The sequence below is a fragment of the Parasteatoda tepidariorum genome, chromosome 9, assembly GCF_982258835.1.
Source record: "Parasteatoda tepidariorum strain Cologne lab strain chromosome 9, Ptep-v5.0, whole genome shotgun sequence".
Lineage (NCBI taxonomy): Eukaryota > Metazoa > Arthropoda > Arachnida > Araneae > Theridiidae > Parasteatoda > Parasteatoda tepidariorum.
The window spans coordinates 102,691,757-102,710,734 of NC_141763.1; the positions used below are offsets into that span (position 1 = coordinate 102,691,757).

At 29.5% G+C, this 18,978-nt stretch overlaps 1 protein-coding gene across 11 annotated transcripts in view; it reads left to right on the top strand.

Moving 5' to 3' along the window:
• The first annotated feature begins 1,339 nt into the window (after positions 1-1,339).
• LOC107436973 (uncharacterized) overlaps positions 1,340-18,978 on the top strand; it is a 272,773-nt gene continuing 255,134 nt past the window's right edge. For 8 of the 11 annotated variants that reach the window (XR_011637861.2, XR_011637860.2, XR_006225062.3 and 5 more), the window contains exon 1: positions 1,387-2,172. Coding sequence is in view for 3 of the 11 variants with exons in the window: in XM_043041296.3 (XP_042897230.1) it covers positions 1,601-2,172 (572 nt within the window). In the remaining 8 variants the exon portion in view is untranslated. Of the gene's footprint in view, positions 2,173-18,978 lie in introns of all 11 variants that reach the window. The other 3 variants (XR_011637865.2, XR_011637864.2, XM_043041297.3) reach the window with 1 other exon arrangement.

Below are 18,978 nucleotides of genomic sequence, written 5' to 3' on the forward strand. Positions count from 1 at the left end.
TGGTAAAATACAAAATTTGAGCAAATTCGGTTGAATAGTTCCTGAGAAACTGAATTAAAAAAACAACAACAGATGTTTAAAATTAAACTTCTTATGAACTATTCAACCGATTTTGCTGAAAATTTGCATTTTTACCACGTAAATTATATTCATTAAGTTGAAGAAAGAAATTGCATGTCTCAATATCCAAAATCTTCTCAGTAAATATTAAATATAATGAAAATTTATAAATATTTATCAAAAGTTATTTTTTGCAAGGAATTATCTTCGGGTAAACTCATTTTATAATTGTGTTTAACAAATTTTCAATTCGCTTCGGAATTTCTCGAGATATGGCAAAATACACAAAAAGTAGAATAAAAGGGTTCAAACTTTGGACCCCTATCCCGACCAAACTATTGGTCAATATTTCTCAGACTGCGGATAACCCCTTATATTTTGGGGGTCAAAAATTCAAAACCGACGGAAAAAAAAAGTATACTTATTCAGAGAAAGTACGCTCTTACGTATGATTTCGTAACTTGAAATATCGTCTGCACTAATTAATTAGCTTAATTGAGGTCACCCTTTCGAACCATTAAGATTGAGTTCTATAAAGTGAAGATCCGATTATTAGATCAAAAGTTATTGATGGTGCTCCGTTTTTTATTTTGCTCACTGTACTTTAATCAGTAGTCATGGATGATCAAATGTTATCCAAATAAATAATAATGATGACTGCCGGAATAGAGAAAGGCAAAGAAAACTAAAAGTTTGTTGTTAATTAACAGTTTCCATAAAATATTATTTTCTATAGAAAAATAATTTTATTCAGTAAATCGTCTTCTTCGTTTATATGTAGTTAATCGTTTTGTTAGAAACTGATTTAATATTTAAGTGTCAACTTTATTAAAAAAAATTATATTCATCAAAGGAATGAACGTTTTAGAAGGAATTTTCAATGTTAAAATTTTTATTTTATTTTTTAATCTAGAATTCTTCTAAGAGATGTTATATTAATTAGAGCAATTTTAAGTATTAAAAAGATTTTTAATAAATGGAATAATTTATCTTAATAAGTACAGATCATGTGCAAAATATTGTATTAAATTTATTATAATGAAGAATAGAGAGAAAATGTCCATAAGTATTCCAGAACTAATGACTGAAATTTCTTTATTAGTTTTGATTGGATGGAGGGAAAAAAAATTGATTTTCTGATGCTTCTTTCAATCGTTTTACAATTTCACAAATCAAAGAGTGGGTGGCAGAGCCGAAAAGCTCTAAGAAAATGTCCCCTTCTCCAGAAGCGACGCCTGCGCAATGGTCCCTAGCCGCCGATCACCCCCGGAATTCCAATGAGTCACTCCGCAGACCGCCATGATGCCGCGCCGACGCAGGGGCGTCGTCTTTCAACCCTAGGAACTGAGCGAGTAGTGACAGCCCCACCCGAGGGCGAGTGTTGTGAGTGACTGAATAACCGCGGAATTTCACCGAAGAGTGTCACAGCGAAACAACAGTAGGTCGCCCTTCAGGGCGTTCATCGCCATCGCCATGTGGCCCCCTTGCCGGTGGCGACCGGGCGCCGTAAAACCAGGGCGCGTACGGACCCTCTTCTGACATGGGGAATGAAGAGAGCCAACAAGGGGGAGCCGCCGCCCCCGGACAACCGCAACAGGGTACCCCTTTTGGAATGGGCGGCGGACCTCCTCAGCCCCGGTTCGGGGGCCCTACTCAACAGGCACCGGGCATGCGGCAAGTGGCCCCAACAGGCCGACCGATACTCCGGCCCGGTGGCCCGGGCCCACCCCAGCCGGTGATGGGGGGTGCATTTCCTGGCGGTGGCCCTAGGCAGCAGAGTCAACCAGTTCGCCCTGTTCAAGTGGGCGTTCAACCATGGGCTGAACCTCCAGTACAACAACCAGCGAGGTTTCGCGGGTCTGTGCCGCAAACACCAGTTCCGCAAGCAAGGGCGCCCCAGCAAGTTACGCCCCTGCGACCCCTGACACAAGTACAACAACAACAGCAACAATTACAACAGCAGCAGCAGGCCAAACAGCAACAACAACAACTGATGATGGACGAGAATTTGGGTTTAGATTTAAGCGATTTGTCTGAAGCAGAAAAGGAAAAAATCTTATCTGTTATGGCACGAGCTCAGGATTTGGATGAAGACTACGAGAGGCACAAACGGTAAGTTCACAAATTTAAAAATATTAAAAACTTTTTGTCCCTCTTACTTTTATTTACTTTAAACTTAATTTTTGTTACTGATGTATAAGAAAAATGAAAAAAAAAAAAAAAAAAATTAAATATTAACTTATTATTATTGAAAAATTTTTTTCTTTTTCTCTACAATTTTCCTGAAGAAATATCTTTTTTCGAATTATTTCAAAATTGCCCGTATTGTTTTCAATTTTTTTATACTGTTAAATTAACAAATTTCAAAACTTAATGAAAATAAGTAAAAAATGTCATCTTCAATTCGACTTAATATGCAAATTCAAATTTCTGAGAGTAGAAGATTTATGTGTGGAATTATTTATATACTTCTTTATATAACATATAATAAATCAAATAAAATTTAAATTTAATAAAAATTAGTAAAAAATGTCAGTTTTTAATTTCTACTTCAATATGAAAATTCAAATCTCTACTGGTAGATCTTTATATAATACATAATTAATCAAATGTCGGTTATAAATTAAAAACTATTATTTTTTTGTTACTAAGTTAGCTATTTGAAAGTCTGTAAGGTAATAAAGTCATTCATTAAAAAATAATTATTTTGTAAAAAACTGTTCACATAAGAAATGAACTTTTTTTTAAATCTCTACTTCTCTTTCGGCAAAATTAATATATATATTTTTTAAAGAATATCATAAAATAAAGGAATAAAATATTTGTTTCAATTCTTTCCCCTCAAAGATAACAGGTTTCATCTTTTCAGTATGTCAGTGATTAAATTTATGCGTCATATTAAGCTTAGTAGAGACTACTTTAATCGACTATCTCAACTTTTTCTTGAATTTTAGTTAAATTTTTGATAATAGTTTTATCGTTTAGTTTTTACTTTTAACACCATTCTGATGGTAAAATATCAGTTCACTATACAACATCTTTAGAAAGAGATGAGAACTAAAGAATTTTTAGAATTTCTTTAACTTGTTTTTTTAAATATTTAATATAATACAGCCAGCGATAAACAGTTTCTGAATAGTATATGTTTTTTTGGTATACATGTTTCTTCTACATGCGTTTTTTTTTTTCATTTTCGATTCATTAAAAATACTTTTTTAGTTTAAATTAGGCGTTTAAAAGTTTCAATAGCAAAAATATTTATCAGAACTTTTAAAACGGAAAAATTAATACGATACATGCTTAAAAGTGCTAATTTAATTTAACTTTTTAACGGTTTTGCGAAGAAAAAAAGATCAAAATGTTGAAGAATTTTTCTCCATATTTTCTATTTTCTTTCCTAAACGCTGTATTTCCCTGACCAAATACTGCATAATAGAGTAAATAGCAATAATTAGTTCAGTAAGACGCATAATAATAATTTTCAGCGTTTTTTTAAATGTGTTGAGCGTTTATTTCAAACGAGACAAAAAATATCTCTTTTTTACTAGCTCCAATATTTGTATTTAAAATCTTTTCTTTTTGAAAATAAATACTTCTTTTATTCATGTTAAATACAGAGTTCGATAAATATCGTCTGCATTTTTTTAAATATTTTTCTAACGTTAGAACTCAACAGTTTCGTTTTTAATTCATCTACTTAAAAAAATTATTGCAAATAAAATTGAACCAAATATTTTAAAAAGTATATCAAAAAAATCGTCTTACACACACTATGTAAAGCTTGATTCTTATCGCGACGAAAGAGGCATCGTCAAAATTTGAATTGGATAGAAATAGGCACCCGGAAACACATTGAAATGATAGTTGAACGGGAGAAAGGAGGATGCGGAGAAAAGTATCTTTCTGAATTAGTGTGATGCAGAATAAGATACTTGCAGGGGCAAAAGAGCAATTTAGAGCGGAAAGGAAGAGGCAACGGAAACGAGAACCTAAAAGGGCCTTGAATTTTATTTTTTATTTTTAAAAAGGGGGATGTATTTTCTTCTTACCTCTCCGTGTAAGAATATTGATTGAGAACTGAAATGAATTACAATTTGAACTCTTTTTTTTGACAATATTTCATACACAACTCGTATATTTTTTAAATTCAATTGTTCAAAGATCTAAATTTTGAACAATAATAATAATAATAATAATAATAAATGTAATGCTTTTAAGTTTTGCAGACTGAGTTAGATTACTCACAGACGCATAAGATTGAGAATTTTTTCGAAACTTTAGTTACAACTGAGTGCATTCTTCAAATACTCAGTTGTAACTAAAACAAATCAACAAATTGTGCAAAAAATAAAACAAAAAAATAAGATAAAATAAATAAATAAGTAAATATACTTTTAATTATTAGTAATATTAATGAATTAATTGAAGTTGCGAGAAGTATTCCCGATTAAAATATTTATTTGAAATTATACTTATCTATGACATCTTTTTAACTGTCAACTGTATACCCATTTATAATTTAAGACATTTTTTAATAGAAATGAGAATGGTTAAGCATCGTGAATTTACAAAAAATTTAAATAAATAAGAAACAAAACAAAGTAAATAATTGAAATATTTAAGAAAATATTGAATTAAAATACTGGAATAATTAAGCAAACAAAGAAATAAAGTAAATATATAAAATAATAAATAAATAAAGGTGATATTCTTTACCGTAAACAGAGAAATTTAGTTACTAATAATATTAGTAAATTAAAATTTTTTCTAATACATTTAAAATTAGCACATTTATTTCAAAGTATGCTTAGTAATAAAATAATTGTATCTGACAGATTGTACAAGCATTTATAACATTATCAATTTTATTATAACGTTGATTATACATCATAAATTAACTTTTGGTTGTAATAAATAAATAAGTAACATAAATGAAAATAAAATAGTGGATACAAAGAGTTATTATTACTTACCAAACAAAGAAACCATTTAGTTATTATAATAAGGTATCTCAGATCATCGCAACTGTTTGAAATTTTGCTTAGCATTAATTGAGAAATTGAAATTTGTTATTTCATGACGATTTCCGTGAAAAAAGATCAAGAAAGTTTGAACTTACTAGAGGGTATACGTAATCATAAACTAAGGAAATTCTGAGTAAAAGTTTTTATGCGTTTCAGAAAATTTAGAAATTATAAATATATATATTAAATTCCATAATCAGAATAAACTCAATTTTATTTGGACGTATTTATCCACAGAACAAAGAATTATTTCTGTAAAAAAACGCAGATAAATGACATTTTCAACTTCTATTGTTAAAATATATTATAGGGAAATAGAGCGTTGGCCTCGCATCGAGGTAACCCGGGTTCGAATACCAGCGATGGCTGGTGGATACGGATTCCGCAACCGGATGACACCGACCACTGTGATGACTTAAAATATTCTCCGTGGTTGACTATAATGACTTAAAGTCTCCTTGCCTTCAAGCAAACCGTGGCAGGTTTTCGTGGTTTTCCTCTCCATATAACGCAAATTCTATTAGTTCCTTCACGAAGGCAAATCCCGCCCAGTATTTGATCCAGGAGTTCCCTTTTCATCTGGATTGGGTAAAAAAATGACGAGGCTACAGAGTTGAGCATTAATAGTAGTCGTAACTCTAAATTTGGTCAGCTGTTCAACGACGGTTATATAATAAAAAGAATGCTATTAATGCTGATAATGCAAGATACGCTATTAGTATGCTTCTAATGTTAAATCTTTCTATTTTCAAATGTTAAAATATATGGGTCGCACTGCATTCATATTTTCTACAAAAATATGCTGAAATGATCCTTCAGAAGTTTTAAAACTTTCAATCTACAGATCTTAAATAATTTGCAGCTGGAATCGAATGTTTTTTTATTTACAATCTATTGTTGTAAAGTAATTTGCAAATGGAAAAGTTAATGTTTTTCAATTTACAACTAATTTTTTGTAAATAGTTTTTACCTGCAAAATGTCTTTATATGAATGAAAAATAGAAAATCTTATTGGAATCGTACTGAAATGGGAAAATTAATTGGAATTATTTTCTCGTTCAATCCCACCTTTTTAAAAATTACATGAACGTGATTTTTTCATTTTTCACACAAAAATAATGTCTAAAAATGAAAATGATAATTTTTTGGCAAATTCACTAAATGGAGCTGTCGAGAGTTGTTTTCGAGTTTTTAATAGTAAATTATTCATGACTATACCCTTTTTATTACCACGTTTATATAAACTTGCCTTCGTGTATGTCTGTCCGGGTGGAATTTTGTAATCGATTTTAAACTAACTTCCCGACTAGCTACAAACTTCAAATTCGGTACATAGTTCAGAATTGGATGACAATGCATGAAAATGAAGAGAAAAAAGTCATACAAAGTAAAATAAAATTAAAATTTAAAAAAAAAATTATTTTCGAGATTGTCTTTTGTTGTCGATTCCATTATTTCAAATTAGTATTACATGTCAGGTGAAAAGATTTTTATTGTCAGAAAAATCACGTGGTAGGATCCAGTTTTTCCTCATTCATTTCCAGATTGTTTTGGCTGTCATCAGCATAAAACTGATGAATGTCGTAAAGGTATTGTTTTTCTATAAAGATTTTTGTGTCCCTAATTTAAAATGAAAATTCTATTATTATAGTAGTGGTTTTGTAGTAGTCTTGACTACTCTTGACTAAGAAAAATAATCTAAATAAAAATATATATTTTTAAAAACCACGTTCTTTCTAGAAAATTCTATTCTAAAATAATTTTTTAAAAATATAAAATCAAAATTAAAAATTAAAAAAATTATAATTTAAAATAAAAAAATTCAAAATAAAAATAATATTTTTAAAAACCACGTTTTTGTAGTGGAGAATAATAATAAAAAAAAAATTGAAAAACGAAAAACGTGGGGTGCATGAAATACATAACAGTACATATACACATTTTCTTATTCATACACATGCACAGCCACATATACATCCCCATACATATGCATATACACAAACATATTCCACATCCACATTCAGATACAATTACAGATATACATACACATATTCTCAAGAGCATACACACACTAATATAACATTACTGTTATGTATTTCATGCGCCCCACGTTTTTCGTTTTTCAATTTTTTTTTAATTATTATTCTCCACTACAAAAACGTGGTTTTTAAAAATATTATTTTTATTTTGAATTTTTTTAACTATACTCTTCTTAACTCTCATAAAATATAATTTTCAATTAAAAATTTGACTTGCATTCGATTAAGTTTTAATGTTCTGCTCATCCTATATTGTGATTTGTTAAACTTTGAAAACGTTTATTGACTTTTCCAGCTAAAATATTAATTTTCAGAACACAACGCGGATATTTATTTGGTTTTCATTTTTGATTATGGCTCTTTGAACTATACAGGTAATTCAAGGAAGTTAGTTTAAACAAATTTATCAAAATAAGTAGCTTAAGGCTTGCGGGCACAGTTGTCGAATTGATTTTTCTTCCTTGTCATTCAACATCTTCAATTACAAAAAAAATGGGAACTAGAGTTAGAGGTAGGCCTAAGATCAGATGGCTTGAAAGTGTGGAAGAAGATTTCAAAATCCTAAGCATTACTAACTGGAGAAAAATTGTAAAGAAAAGAACAAAATGGAGGTAGGTTCTAAGGAATGCTCTGGCCTCACAAAGGGCTGTTATGCCAATAGAGGAAGACGATTATCGTTCTAAATGATTAATATATACATCGAAATATATTATGGTAGTCTGTTTAGAACATCCTGTATATATTTGAACCGATGATCAAGTGCACACAATGTCTGTTTTCGGTTCAAAAAAATATAATGAACTCTCCAGAAAACTTGAATTTTTTGACGTATTATTCAGAACATCTTTTTGTTGTAGGAAAAAATTTTACGAACGAAGTATACGAATACATTTTTCCTTTTTGAAACACCTTTGCAAACGATAAATATCCTTCCGACACGTAGTCGGCTCACATGCATCAATCTGCTTTGAAGAATTGTTTCTTTTTATGTAGAAACAGTCTGTTCCTTTCTCACGTCTCAAACATTTTCTTTCTCCTGCGTGAAGGTGACATTTTATAGCTACTCAAAAATATGAATCTAACGTATACAAACGCTTTCTAAAACGAGATGTTTATAAAGTTTAATAAATACTACTACATCTTAATGAAACTAAGAATTTTGTGGAAATATCATTTTGTTCTTTTACATGAATATTTTCTAATATTGAAAATTAAATAAATAAAAAATAAACTATTTTGCTCTTTTTTTCTGAAAAAGACATGGCCAAGCCATTTTTTAAAAAGAAAAGACAACTTAATTTCAGTTTATCACAATAATTAACATTTTAATGATCATTTCTCGAAAGATGTGTATTCATTATCCGATGACTGTTACTTATCAGATATCTGTTAATTATCTGTTTATTATCAGATCAGTTAATTATCAGATGAAAAAGGTATCATACTTCCATGTTGGTTAATAGACAAAATATGCAATTGTAAGAATCTGTCCAATTTCTGTTGTATTCTCTGGTAGGGTACACTAGTGCCCGGTAATATAATACGTGGTCCAATATAAATATTATGAGTCAATATTAAGGTACGATATCGGGCCCTGTGTTGAATCAGAACTAGAGAAAAGGTTAGGATACAAAAATATCTAAATTATTGTAAAATTTAATTTTAATTTAGATAGTTTTACTGAAAAAAAATTGTTTCCGTTGAATTTCAGAACTATTCCTTGATTTTTCTTCATAAGAAGTTTTAAACGTAATTGTTATTGGATGTTAGTTTTTCATTACATTTTAACTGAGAAGATGATAACCATTACAAAATTCTTCATTGTAGTATTGAATATTATTATTGTCTTAAAATGCAGTATAAAGAGTATTTATTATGGGTCACCCTATTTAAAAGTAATAATAAAAACAGTTTATATCCTATCCACTATTTACCCTATCGTTAAAGTCGATATAAAAATATCAGCTTATTTGACTTATTTATCTTCTTAATGGATTAAAAATATGTGTATTCAGTAGTTTTAATAACAATTCTGCATATTATTTTGCTAATAATAATTAAATGTATTATTAATCTCTAAAATTTAATAATTTATTTAAGATTATAATTTTACTGATGTTGAACTTTGTTTCTGTAAAAATCCTTTTCTTATGAATATTTATTTGCTTTATGTAAATAATTTAAAAACTTTCCAGCATTAAACTTTATATATAAAGTTCAACCTGTCTTATTGTGATTCATATACAAGAACCTTGATGACAAGATTTTTGTTTACTTAGTTGACGTCATTGGAAATCTTGATTTGTTCAATGCAATTGTTTCACACTATTGCCCTTTGAATCAATAAGTTATTAATACGACCTACTATAAAAGTATGTATTGTTTTAAATTTATAATTTTAATACATTTTATTTTTATCACATACATTTGCAAAAAAAACGCAACGACTGGATATTTGATTTATAAATATTTATTTTTTCCCAAATTTTTAATAATCAGTGATAAGTAATTGAATTATTATCAATTGATTATTAATTTAATAAAGATTATTAATTGCAAGAAAATATGCAAGGTTAGGAACATTATAACTTAAAATGATCAAAATTTTCATTTCTCCACCACAACGATGTTTAACTAAATTTAATTGTTTATAATAAATCCAATTCTATTTCTTCCCGATCATAATGATGATCACAGTAATCATGACACTAATGAGACAGTTCTTATCTTTGAATGCCTCTAACAAACTTTTCAACAATGGATTGCTTCCTAAAAAAATGGAAAATGCTTAGAAAAAATATTTTTTTCAGATAAATGATTCGGTCATTTCCTGGGGCTACATCTTTTAAAACCACATAAAAAAAGAAGATGGTTTCGCATCTTTTTATCTGAAGAATTTCTGAAATCCTCTTTGGATTTATCATTTTATTTTTTGTTGCGATTTTATGGGAAATGGATTTTGAATGACTCCTGGAGTACCTATAAAATGTATTCTATCGTTTTTAATACGAGCGTGCAACTACTTATCTGGAAACAGTTGTGTGCGACAACCTATTTCAGATTAGAACTCATTTTTAATACGATATTAATTGCTTTAAAAATAATTAGCATTAGTAATTATTTTATATGTAATTATTTTAGTTCATATGAGTCCTTTTAGATGATTCTTTAATGTTGAATTAATTTTTGAAAATGATCTATTTAAATCTTCTGTAATAAGTTTTCCTTTTCGGAACTGATATTTACTACAAAAAAATAAATTAAAAGCATTTTTTTATTAGAATGCTTATTGTATATGGATGGAATAAATGAAGGTAACTAAAAAAATCGTTGTTTTGTTATTTGTTTTAAAAACGAGTTAGAAAGGCATATAAGGGCGTGTGTTCCAGAGATACTTTTAGATGAATTAATCTTGAATTTATAAGTTTTTGAGAATAAATCTTAAACGAAGTATAATTAAATTAAAATCACTTTCTAAAAAATAATATGAAATTAGGATTAAATCAATTGAAAGTATTACAGTGAAACAATTTTATACGATGTTCAATTTCAGTTCAAAATGTGGAGAAAACATGAAAAAAATTACAGAGCAATGAAAAAGAATATATATATATATATATATATATATATATATATATATATATATATATATATATATATATATATATATATATATATATATATATATATATATATATATATATATATATATATATATATATATATATATATATATATATATATATATATATATATATATATATATATATATATATATATATATATATATATATATATATATATATATATATATATATATATATATATATATATATATATCTATATATATCTATATATATATATATATATATATATATATATATATATATATATATATATATATATATACACATATATATATATGTTACTCCAAAAGTTACGTAACTCACACATTGAATTTCAAATGTTGCATTGAATATTGAATAGTTTTCTAAAATAGCAACAAAATAATTACTGATGGTCAAGATAACAAGACTATCAAAGAAGGCATGTTTCCAAAATGAAAGTGTCGAAAAGAACTATGAAATCATTTTTGAATAAAGAATCTGATTATTGGATGACAGATTACAAATGGATGTTGAGGAAATATTCTATAGATGTTGCATGATGATGAATGATTCGTAAAGTGTCCAGACATTTCGTCCCCGAGTAAATAGGAAGTCAGAAATAAATCCTAGACATAATTCTGGAAGCAGAATATAAATCTTGTAAACAATTTTGTTTAAAAAACTTATCATGCAATTTGTATGTGACAGCAGAAGTATATATATATATATATATATATATATATATATATATATATATATATATATAAAACTCCGATTTTATTTTAGTTTTAAGAGTTGCCTAGTTTTAACCCACAGCAAGGATATGTATAAGGTTAATTATTAGGTTGTATACTTGTATTATGTTTCAAATTAATGCAGTTCAATTTATTTGTCTTTGAATATATTCCTCATTTTTTCTCGATTAGAATGAATGTAATATTTACAGAAAATCAATCAAATATAATAATCAATTATAATCAAATATAATAATCAATATAATAATCAATTATACAATTTATGATGTTTTGTTTTTAAAAAACTTATCATGCAATTTGTATGTGACAGCAGAAGTATATATATATATATATATATATATATATATATATATATATATATATATATATATATATATATATATATATGTATAAAACTCCGATTTTATTTTAGTTTTAAGAGTTGCCTAGTTTTAACCCACAGCAAGGATATGTATAAGGTTAATTATTAGGTTGTATACTTGTATTATGTTTCAAATTAATGCAGTTCAATTTATTTGTCTTTGAATATATTCCCCATTTTTTCTCGATTAGAATGAATGTAATATTTACAGAAAATCAAATATAATAATCAATTATACAATTTATGATGTTTTGTTTTGAACTTAATGGCAAAGAAATGCTTTGTAGAAAAGGTCAGCCTAGAAAATTGTTGAATCGTTTGATGCTTTCCCAATAGATTAAGTTTCATAACAGAATTTGAAACAAAGAAAAACCTCTGGTGAAATGTACCAAAAGGAAAAAGATTTTTCTCCGAAATTAAACTCTATAACCCTATCTAGCAAAAAATAGAACAAAAGAGCTTTAAATTTCTATAAATTCTTGCCGTCGAGATGTCTTTCGCATTAATAGACATCGTATCTAAACTTCGAAATCCCAGCAGCAAAATACATCGACAATACTTACTAGTGCTGGTATTATTGTGTTAAAAAAAAAAAGTGAAATCCAATTCTCACGTACGAATGATGTTCGATAAATTCTTTTTTCTTCAGCCATTTCTTGTTAGAACGATAAGGGGACGTTGCATTCCATACAAAGATCCTCTTCCACAGAAAACGTCAGGCCAATTCTTTTTGTTATCATCAGCTTGGTGTGTTGGACGTGTTCACGTATAGCATTCTTTAAAGGGTAGAGCGAGGGATTTCTTTATACCATCCATTAGTACCCCGTCGTTCATTCTTAAGTGGATCGACATTGGAAAAGAAGGGGGATGTGAGATATGTAACCTATTCTTTTTTCCCACCCCCACACTTTGTGTTGATTGTGTTGAGATGTTATTAGGGTGGAAAAAAAAGATAGTGTTTTATATTCGGGAAGTATTGAGTACCCAGGAGACAGACGTGTTATTTTTTATTTAGTTCTTATACTTTCAGGCCTACCACCGCTGAATTCCATTAATCCACCGGAAAAATAAATAGAAAAAAGAGAAGGCATGTATTGGATGTTTCTATCGATTTTTTCTTTAGTTTTCGAGCAAGATATTAACTTCTCTATCCACATTTTCCACATAGAATAAAATGGGTGAAATTTGTGCACAACATGGTAGCATGTAAGTTATATTCTCTATGCTCTTTTATTGGTGAAAGTTTTGTGCACAAGAGGGTAGTATGCAAGCAATATTTTCTATGCTCCTTTATCGGTGAAAAATTTTGCACATGAGGGTAGTATGCGAGTTTTATTCTCCATGCTCCTTTATTCTTTCGCTCGATCTGTGTAGTCATCAGTGATTGTTTTGTCTTATATTGAAATTTCCTCTGTGCGCTAAGATTGATTGTTTTTCGGCCATACGCAGAGTTGCTTTTTGTTCCTCGTACATGATGCGTCTATTTTTTGTGATACGTGTACCGTTTCAATGCTGTTTAGGGTTTTTGCTGAATATTTGAGGGTGAAAAAATGGGTTTTGCCATTTGAAAACATTGAGTTTCTGCACTCATAATCGTCACTGCCACTTTGCTGCCGTTCTCCTCTCTCTAAGCTCAATACCTCTAAACAATTCTAACTGAAATCGAATCTCGATCGATTAAACAGACCGGCAGCTGGAGATCCATAAGTATGCCAAGTTTTTAATAAGCATCCTGCAGTGTGTTTTTTCAGCTTTTGAATTTTTTTCAAGGAATATGACTGAAATAAATGCAATCAATGATACCATAGAAGTGTATCTCGAATGAGACATTTTTACCAAAAGTATCTCTTTTATATACAAAATGTTCTCAGCTTGTCTCGTTCCTTAAATTCCTCGTCATCAATAGATCCATTATCATCTGTAATATATCAAATAGCCGTCTAAAAATGAAATACTTTGTTAAACAATATTAATATTGCCTAATTTTGTAGAATTAGTTCAGTGTTTTCCAGTGGTGCCATCTATGGCCAAGATTTGAATTTCAGCCACACACATACGTCACACCCGTTTATAGGGCGAACCCACTCATACCTCCATTTATTCATCTACAGATCGCCATTTTGACCTGAAAGAGTGAACAATCTCCAATTCAGTACCTCCAAAAGTATAATTTGTTATAGGAACATAGAGGACTTTGCAACATAACAGATTTAACGTGTACCAGTTCACCATTTACTGCTCGGTGAGTTTTCTTCCGGCTGGATTCGATCTCCCGTTCTCACGAATGTGAGTCCATGTCCTTCTAACCAAGCTATTCTGACTCCGGTCATATGACAGTTTAATGTTTAATTAGTTTTCTTGAGATGTATACAAAGTGCAAAAATATTAAATTTGTATTGTAATTGGGTAAACTGTTTACCTACCAGTCTGTTATTGTGCAGTAATGAGAAAAGAGCCTTTATGAATAACGTGATAACTGATTTACATATAAATGATTCAGATATTTCATTCACTTAACAGCTAATTTGATTGAAAACATAGAAACTGCTTGATTTTCGTACAGAATACCTATAGTACGATCGATAATTTTATATTGTATATATATTCTTGTTGATAGAATAATCAGCTTCTTTCCAATTGGAAGAATGAAACATTTGAGTTACGAGTCATTAACAGTTTTAAGGAGAGACTTGTTCTACAAATTTAACATTAGGGCTTAAACAGTTAAATTAAGAGATTTTACTAACCGTTGCCATTGTTAAAAATGAATTTACTGTATTAATAGAGAATTAATTATAAGTTTTTTTTGGCAATGTGGGAAACAATCCGTGACGTTAAATGTGCTCTTTAAGCCCCGGTGGCACAGGGGATAGAGCATTCGCGTTCCAATGAGGTAACCCGGGTTCGAATCTTAGAGATGGCCAGTTGATACAGATTCCGCACCCGGCTTTCACCGACCGCGATGCTGATGTAAAATAACTTCAGTGGTAGGCGGATCACGAGTTAGAGTCCCCTTTGTCGTCAGGCTAACCGTGACAGGTTTTCATGGTTTTCCTGTTCATGTAACGTAAATGCGGTTAAGATCAAAGAGTCCACCACGAAGACAAATTTCTCCTAATACTTGATCCAGGAGTTCCCTAATCTTCTAGATTGGGTTGAGAATTAAAAAGCTACGGAGTTTAATATTAGTAGTCGTAAATTCAAAATTATTAAAGTTGCTTAAGGACGATTATTAAATGGTGCTCTTTATGAAGTTCACCTTTCAAAAAGTTAAAAATAAATTTAATTTACTTGTAAGTAACTATACAATAATAAAAAAGCTGATGCATTTAACCCCTCAAGTTTTCATCAAGATTAATGAAGTAATCTCAAATCCATAAACTAAAGCGCGTTTAGAATTATTTAATTCATTTATTCACATCATATGCTGATATCTGTTTTAATCTAACATAGCCATTTAAGATGAATAATTTATATTATTGTTGATTAGTCTGTTAATTTATGAAGTAAGAGCACTCAGTTAAACTAACGATGATTTAATGCAGATTGAATCTCTACTTGAGCAGACGATTATGTTAATTGTTCTAAAGCAGCGATCAAAGTGGACATAAGAGATAAGCATTCGAAACTCGTGTTTTGCAAAGATTCTATTAGTTATTTCAAGGAAATATCTTTCTGTTTCATTGAATGCTGGCTTCATTTCAAATTGAAGAACAGAAAATAACATAATTAATGCCAATTGATATCCATTTAATGATTCTTACAAAGTAGTTAGATTCTCTAGCACATCATTAATATAAAATTCTATTTTTTTTCACCCTCTGTGAATCAAAAGCTTTTTTAAACTAAAAAGTATTGTGAATAGAGAATAAGTTTAGTCATTGTTTAAAGGGTTTTTATTTAAAAAAAAAATCCGACTGAAAATTCGGCCATTGTTACTTTTTATTTTTGTTAACTTTACCGTGTTTTGTTTTTTACCGTGCCAGTACTTTTTACCGTAAAATCGATTGTTAACGTGAAGTTTTGAGGTACGATAAAAAAAATCTGATAAACAGAAGCTATTTTATTTTAAATACCATATCACCTTAATACAAGTCAGTAAAACGTAACATTTTTAATAGCTTGATTTGTCAGAACGAATGTTAATAAAAAATTAATCTGATTGAAAGAGATCTCAGATATGAAAGCAAAATTATCTACAATATTAATTAATAAGGAATAAATTAGATTATTATTTAATGAGAGATTTCATTGTATACGCCTGATATGTTTTCAATAAATCAAATACAATGTTATTTTACTGTACATCTCAATTCACTTGCCAATTATTAGCTTCTGCGTGATTTTTATGGTTGAATCACTAACGCATATTCATAAAAACTAGCAGTCTGTACATAATATGTGTATGAGTTTGATTTTAACGAAGTGTGCAATCATTGTTAATGCGTCTAAAAAACTCTGATTTTACACAGTTTTAAAGATAGTAATAATTTAAACATTATTAACGTCTCATAAACATCTATGATTTATTTCACTCAATACTAAAATATCGTAAGAACCGCCGGTGCTTTGAGTGGTCAATTTTACACAACTTGTTTTTTTTTTATTTATTTATATTTTTTTTGCACAAAAGCTATAAGCTTTAGAAAGTTTAAATTGTGATTTTGTGTAGAAAAAATGCGCAGGTAATATGATGGTATAAAAAAATCAACATTCGATAATTCATTCGCGAATTATTAATTGTTAATTTTGTTGTAAAAGCTACTATACGGGATACTCTGCAGCCTGTAGATACGTAGCGTTGAAACTTGAAGTGCTCATTAAAGTTACTTTTATTTATGAACTTAAGGCAATTTTTTTTGCTCGAAATTATAATTTCTTCGAAATTTATTGCACTTTTAAGTGTTTTTATGCGACTTTTTCCTTTATTTTGAGTAAAATATTGCCTAATTATCTGTTGTAGGAAAATTCAATTATTTATCTAGAATTCTTTATTTTACTGGCACTCGTTTGAGTTGTTTGAGACGCTTCTCGAAAGTAACAAAAAAATAAAGATTATATTTTTTTTCCACGTAAAATTCTTAAATATATTGAAATATTTAAAAAAGATTTCACTAAATCAAAGACTGTTTAAATCAAAGTAATAGGTAAAATTAATTAATTTATCACCAAATGCTCTGAGATAGAATTATAATAATTATATAATTTATCAACAAAATATTCCTAGTTTTTGTGTAAAACATTGACTTTTAAGAGAAAAACATTGACGATAGCAAAGCAATGTTGTCCGAACAAACAGGGACAGAACCTCTTAGCACGTTCAAAATTTTAAAGAGGAGTACAAAATTAGTACTATATATATATATATATATATATATATATATATATATATATATATATATATATACAGAGAGAGAGAGAGAGCAAGAACAAGGAAAAGAAAATAAAGATTCTTAAAGGAGAAGAGAAAAAAATTGCAAATTAAAATTCTAAAATACTTTCTTAATGATCACAATAGTTCTTGTTTAAAGACATCAAGTATAATCTCTTTGCCTTAAGCAGGGATGGGCAACCGTTTTTGGTCGAGGGCAAAAATTCGAGAAAAAAAAGTATTTTGGGCAGAGTAAAAACTTCTAAAAAAAAAAAAACGATTCACAAGTTTTAATTTATATATTTAATGAGATGAATGAAGCTGCGATTTCATTTTTAGAAGTTCCTTATATTGAGGTTCGAAGTGAGATGTGCTTATTTTAAGGAAGGAAGCTAAACGCTAGTCTGTTAGTCTACTTCAGAAATTATTTTTTCAAAGGTCCATAGTTGAAAACACTTGTTCACATATATAAGATGAAGCAAACATAGCACTTATTTTCTGGGCATGAGATATTAAATTTCGGAAACTGTTGTTTCTTATCCCCACTGGTCTAGCAGAGCTAGACCAGGTCCATGAGTCCCTTCACCCTCAGCAAAACAAAAAACAAAACCCTGTCGCGCAGAATATTCTCCTTTTCAAAATCCACACAGCTGAGGAGGTGGGCCGGGCTGGCTGCATTGGAGAAACATTTGTTGCAGGTGAGATAGATCTTTCGCTGTTGTTCGGAAACTAGCTTTTGGTAATGATTTGCAAAACTCAAACTTTGGCATGTTTAGAAACAACTGCTTTAGATGATTGTAAGATTACAACTCAATTACTTCAAGCTGCAAATCCGACCTCATTGTTTCATAATTTACGTTGAAAGGCATTTTAAAAATATCTAATTCTGTTTGAATGTCACTGAAATCTTGAAATTTGCGTTCAAATTCAAAATGGATTTTTTTCGAGCCATCTTCATCATTCTTATGCTTTTCCTTATTTACTGAGGGTATTGAATTTAACGTCGAGAAATAACACAAGTCGTTATTAGCTAGCTGTCCAGCAAACAGATTAAGTTTCAGTTTAAAATCTTTGAGATGGTCCCAGACATCATCATCGATTTTTCCCTTGCATCTCAACATTCAAGTTGTTCACATGACTAAGAAGATCTCTGTAAAAGGCAAAGCCTGAACGCCATTCTGTATCCTCTAATATTTCTCACTCTGCTGAAGACTGTTTCTCATGGAAGAACGACACAATATCGTCTTTCAGCTACCAAACTCGCTCGAAAACACATTCTGAACTTAGCTACCATACTTTCGTGTAATACAGAACATCAGAGTATTCAGATTGCATGAACTGAAGAACATTTCGGAATTGTCAGTAAGCCCACGAAATCGAATAGTATTAACTAGTTTTACTACTACATCAAGCACAGGTTTCATATTCAATGCAGATTTACACGGAGCATCTTGGTGTATAACACAATGTAGAAAACTAACATTATTCAAGGGATAGTTCTGATTAGAGAGTCCAAGGAATCCAGATTTCTTTTTCTGTCATATTTTGTGCCCCATCAGTCGAAATGCTATGGCCACTTTCAAAGTTAAAAAACCCTACCTGAAACTCACGAAAAATATCACATCCCGTGTAGTTCCCTTTAAAGAATGCATGTGCGCCAGTTCCTAGGTAATTCCTAGTTCCTAAGTTCTCATCAACACATCTTATAAATACCACTAATTTAGCAGTATCTATTACATCAGTGCTTTCATCCATAGCTA